This window comes from Orycteropus afer, unplaced genomic scaffold, assembly GCF_000298275.1.
Source record: "Orycteropus afer afer isolate SDZICR_OR568_19922 unplaced genomic scaffold, OryAfe1.0 scaffold00018, whole genome shotgun sequence".
Classification (NCBI taxonomy): Eukaryota; Metazoa; Chordata; class Mammalia; order Tubulidentata; family Orycteropodidae; genus Orycteropus; species Orycteropus afer.
The window spans coordinates 1,530,413-1,535,551 of NW_006921605.1; the positions used below are offsets into that span (position 1 = coordinate 1,530,413).

The 5,139-nt window shown below is 60.0% G+C and overlaps 1 protein-coding gene across 1 annotated transcript; it reads right to left on the reverse strand.

Annotated features, from left to right (window-relative positions):
• Positions 1–1,345: 1,345 nt before the first annotated feature.
• Positions 1,346–5,139, reverse strand: MRPL12 (mitochondrial ribosomal protein L12). Its single transcript, XM_042783565.1, has 5 exons — positions 5,066–5,139; positions 4,162–4,345; positions 3,979–4,068; positions 1,533–1,670; positions 1,346–1,462 (listed from the first exon to the last, which is right to left on the reverse strand). Exons 1-5 carry the CDS (start codon positions 5,137–5,139, stop codon positions 1,346–1,348), a joined length of 603 nt encoding a protein of 200 aa, XP_042639499.1.

Sequence of the window (5,139 nt, forward strand, 5' to 3'; positions counted from 1 at the left end):
GCAGGTTAGAGGCCACAGGGCCCATGTCCTGGGGGCACGGAGTGGGGCAGGTCAAGGGGACCACTGCAGTTAGGGTGAGAGGAGCTAGAAGCCAAGTGGGGAGACCTGGCCAAGGGTGTCCAGGGATGCCACCTGCATAGTCAGGTGGGTCAGGCAGACACAGACTGCCAGAGCCCAGCAATGGCCCAAGGTGGGTGCTTGCTCCCAGAGGTGCTTAGCCTGTGAAGAGGTGACCCAATTTCCTCAAAGGTCTCCGGGTCACCCCAGTTCCAAGTTGCTGCTCCAGGTGGGAGTCCCACTGAGCCACTCCCCTCATACTGATGACAGCTGCAGGGAGCCAACAAACCCGCCAGCCCCCTAGTCCCCTGAGGAGCCAGGGCCAGCTGGCTCTGTCCCCAGAGCAGCCCCTCCCAGACAGGCTGAGGGGCGGGGCCTTCTAGATGAGCCTTCAGATGGTGGTGCTGTCCTACTGCCACCAGGCAGGCTCCCTGGTCCCTAGCACCGTGGCAGCCCTGTGGCCAGCGGGACAGCCGACACTCCCAACCACCGCAGGATGGAGGAGCACCCCTGCCACGTGCACGATGCAGGCCTGCCTCCCCAAGGGCCCGGGCGGGGCTTCACTGTTGGCCTCATTGGGCAGGTAGCTGCGGGTCCCGTTTGTTAACAAAAAAACCCAAACTCACTGCCATTGAGTCAATTACAACCCATAGCGACCCCCTATGGGGGTGGTAAATCTCTATGGAAGCAGATTGCCCAGTCTTCCTTCCGCAGAGCGGATGGGGGGTTTGAACTGCCAGCCTTCTGGTTAGCAGTCAGATGAGATGCCTTGGGCACTGCGCCACCAGGCGCCTTTGTTAACAGGGAGGCGTCAAACGTCCCCACTCCTGCATACAAGCCGCTCCTGTGCACTCCAATGTCTGCAGATCCCCGGAGCCCCCGTGGGGCTGGCACCCAGGCCACCCCACCGGGCAGTGAACCCTAACACTGCTTGCACATGCTCAGTGAGCCCATCAACACTGCTTGCACATGCTCAGTGAGCCCATCAACACTGCTTGCACACGCTCAGTGAACCCATCAACACTGCTTGCACATGCCGTCTCTCAACAGTGTATTTCTCCACCAGCACAGAGGAGCCACTCGGTGACTTGAGGTCCTTGAGTCTGTCTCCCTGGTGTCCTCACGGACAGTGGCCGTTCCACCCCCACAGGTCCGCTCCTCCCTCCCAATCAGAGGCTGGCTGGCATCCGGTGCCTGGAGTCCTCGCTGCGACCCCAGGGCCCCCGCTTCGCCAGGTGCCAGGCGAGCCTCGCGGGGCCTCAGCCACTGCACAGTCCTCAGAGCCGGGCTACTCCAGCACCACGGTGCCGCCCACCGCTTCTAGGGCCACCTTGATCTTCTCAGCCTCCGCTTTGGCGACGTTGGCTCTGATCTCCTGGGGCAAGGACTCCACCAGCTTCTTGGCCTGTGGGAGGGCCCGTAAGACACATGCAGGCGGCACGGGGCCTGTCCCACCCAGCCCGCCCAAGCCTCACCTGCACCAGGTTGATGCCCTGGACGTAGTTCTTGATCTCCTTAATGAGCTTCACCTTGTCCACTGGCTTCGCCTCTGTCAGACGGACGGTGAAGTGGGTCTGCTCCTTCTGCCTGGGGACCTCTTCCTCTTCGGCCTCCTTGGGAGCGGGTGCAGGGGGGACAGTGAGGGGCGAGGCAGATCCCATGGCCACCCAGGGCTGGGCCGGCCTAGCCGAAGCTCTGCCTCGGAGCTGCAATCCCGCGGACCCACAGCACCAGGCAGGCCCAGGAGCTGGGGGTGGACGCCAGCTAGTACCTCCCAGCACCAGCCCGTGCTCCATGTCCTCCTCACTGCTGCTCAGTGTTTGTTTCAAGCCACCCTACCACCGGGGGCCCTCCATAGAGGCTGCTCTCCGACACACCCCACTTCTCTCCCCCTCAGGGATCCTGACAGGTGAGGCGGGGAGAGTGGCCTGGCTTGTGGGATGGGGACCTCGAGCCATCCCTGCCTGCTCTGGCAGTCTAATCAGTGAGCCAGTCACCCCACCTTGACTGCCACCTTCTCCCCAGTTAGGCCATGCTCCCGAGGTGACGTGAGAACAGTGCCACCATGACCTCATTGCTCAGGACAGTCCTGGCTTGGGCCTGCTGCCAACGATGCTAAGAGAAGCCCCCATTCTGTGAGCAGGTATGTCCAGACGGGGGAGTGTGCCTGTGACCTCGTACAGGGTTAGCAGACAACGTTTCTTCATGTGTATTTGTATGTGCTACAACAATTTCCAGGTGTATAGTAGAGCTGACAAGCGATAAGGTTGTGGTGGCTTTCTGGCCACAGTCAGCTACCCGGAGGGAGCAAGTAGTTGGACCTTTGGGCTCGGGACCATGGCTGTAGGGAACATCAAGCTCAACTGGCGTAACATACTACACAAAACATTGTTCCACATGCTACTTTGGCAACTAGCAACTGGGGTCTTAAAAGCTTGCAAGTGGCCATATAGATGCAACGATGGGTCTCTCTTCATCCAGAGCAGAAAATAATGAAGAAAACCAAAGATGCGTGGAAACGATTAGTTCAGGGGACTCATGGACCATGTGATCCTCAGCCTATATGACCACGAGACCGAAGAACTAAAGGGACCTGGCTACCACCGTCAACCACTGGAAGGGGATGTGTGCAGAAGATCCTGGGCAGAGTGGAAGAACAACGTGGAACGAACCTCAAAATCATAAAAAAAACCCCCAAAACTCAAGACCAGACTTACTGGTCTGATAGAGCCTGGTGGAACCCTGAGACTATAACCCCTAGCAACCCTTCAGGTCTGGAACTGAAGTCACTGTTGTGGCTTCCAGCCAAATAACAGACAGGCATATGGGATGAACGTTTACGTTAGGTAGATACACTCCTTGGAGAGATCAATCATGGGAGAACAGAAGGGCAGTGTCTGCACAGGGAGACAGCTCAGGGGGCAGGAGTGCATGGAGGGAAGGACACAGGGAAGAGCTAACTACGGGGAGGAAGTGGGAAGACACCTGTTACATTGTGGGGAATCGCAGTCAATGTTGTGAGACAAAATGTGTATGAACTGCTGTATGGAAAGTGAATTTGCTGTGTAAACTTTCACCCAAATCACAATAAAAATTGAAAAATAAAGAATACCTCCCACCCTGGACTGTTCCAGCTCGGGCTCTTTTCCAAGGTGCTCAGGGGGTGGTGGTGAGGGGCGGACGATTCCATGAGACCACACCTCATGGAAGCATCAGACTTTTCAGACCTGTGCCCCTGAGGGACTCCTGACCCCAGCAGTGATGGTTTGGGGGAGGGGAGGAATCCCATTAAAGAAGCTTAAGAGAGTCTACAGTCAAATGCACCCTGCAGGCCCTGTTTAGACTTGGATAGACAGACCGATAAGATGACAATCGGAGATGTTTTTATGACAGACGTTTTAAAAAAAGCAAAATGAATGCGAGGCCACAGTCAGCTGGCTTTGCTACAGACACCCAAGCTGCCTCAGTGCCCGCCTGCCAGGCCCCGTCCTCCTGCGGCCTCCCTGGCCTCACCCTCCCGCCAGGTGCCCGGCAGCCTCCTCTCCCGCCCGGTCTTGCTGTGCCGGCCCAGCGGCCGACATGCTCTCGCCTAGTGCCGTGTGCATGCTGCACCTTCTGCAGGCATGCTGTGCCCCTCCCGACTCCTTCAGCCTCCGCGCAAAAGTCACGGCCTCCTCAAGCCCTTCCTTGAAATCACAGTCCCCCCATCTGAAGCGTCTTCCTTCCTTTTTCCCATCACCCATAACAACGTTCTGATATTCAATCTAATAATCTTTTTCCGGTCTCTTCCGGCTTGTCATCTGTTCTCCCCGGCTCTCCTTGTGGGCAAGGACTCCAACAAGCGGGCAGCAGGAAGCGTGCCCAGACTGCAGAGATTGAAGCTGGCTAGCTGCATGACCCCAGGTTTCTGCCCAGGCTCACCTCAGACGCTGCGGGGGCGGTGGCGGCAGGGGTAGCCCCTGGCATCACACCTGCTGGCATCAGTCCGACGTCTTGGATCTTCAGTGTTTTCTGCAGGAAGGAGGGGGCTGAATCAATGGCTGGCGGCCACACACTTGCTGAGTGCGGCAACCCTTCGCCAGCAGCCCGGCAGGCTCTCCCCACCTTCAGCAGCTCGTTGAGCTCGCAGATCTCCAGGAGCGTGAGGCTGGCGATGTCCCGCACCAGCTGCTGGATCTTGGGGGGGTACTCCTTGGGCGCGTTATCCAGCGGCGCGCTGGCGAGCGCCTCGGCCCTCCTGGGACTGCTCCTCATGTGCCGGGCAGCACAGATGGCAGGCACCTGTTGCCTAACCCCCCATGCAAACGGAGCCCGTCAGGCCTGGCCCAGGTAAGGGGCCGGTGCAGGGAGCTGCGGCACAGGTGGGTACCAGGGGCGCAGGTCCACGCACCTGTGAATCACCCAGCCCCCTGGTCCCATCCAAGCTTCCTGACCTCAGGGGGCCCCACAGGTAACAAGAGCGTTTCCGAGGGCCTTTAAATGCTTCCAAAGGCGCTAGGAATACACGACACTATCTGCGGTTTCTAATGTTAAGTGTCTTGTTTGAACGGCTGCAGCGACCCGGTGGGGTTAAGTCAATGCCCGACGTCCGCTGCAGCAACGCCTTTACAGTCGCGGGCCCGTGGCAGCAGAGTGCCTGGCTGCGGATGGGAGTCCTTCGCGCCATTTTGCTGAGGAGGAAACCGAGGCCCGAGACGCGCAGTGACTCGGCCAAGGTCACCGGGGCAGTCCGGGGCGACCCCGGATCCGCAGCCTCGCGGTTCCCGGCTTTCTCCGCGGCAGTGGGTTGGCACCGGACGGCCCCTGCCTTCTCCACGCCCCCGAAGGTCCTGCCGAGGTTCGGTCTAGGCGGCCTGCGGGAGTGCTCGCTCGCCGCCCAGCTTGCCCGGGACCAGAGCCCCTCGGTGCCCGGCTGCCCGGGCCCTGGCCACGCGCCGCACCCACCCGGCCAGCCATCCCGACCCTCGGTGCCCCGGCGCGCCAACAGCTGCTCTGCGGCCCACGGTACCTGGTGAGGCAGAGCGCGGCGCCACACAGCCCGAGACACAGCCCCCGCAGGGGGCGAGCGGCCACCGGCAGCAT

Coding starts and splice junctions, on each gene's coding strand:
- MRPL12 (XM_042783565.1), bottom strand. CDS start 5,139: ATGCTGCCGGTGGCCGCTCGCCCCCTGCGGGGGCTGTGTCTCGGGCTG. Junction 4,069..4,161: donor AGCTCAACGAGCTGCTGAAG/GTGGGGAGAGCC, acceptor TCCTTCCTGCAG/AAAACACTGAAGATCCAAGA. Junction 1,671..3,978: donor CCGCCCCCGCAGCGTCTGAG/GTGAGCCTGGGC, acceptor CCCGCTCCCAAG/GAGGCCGAAGAGGAAGAGGT.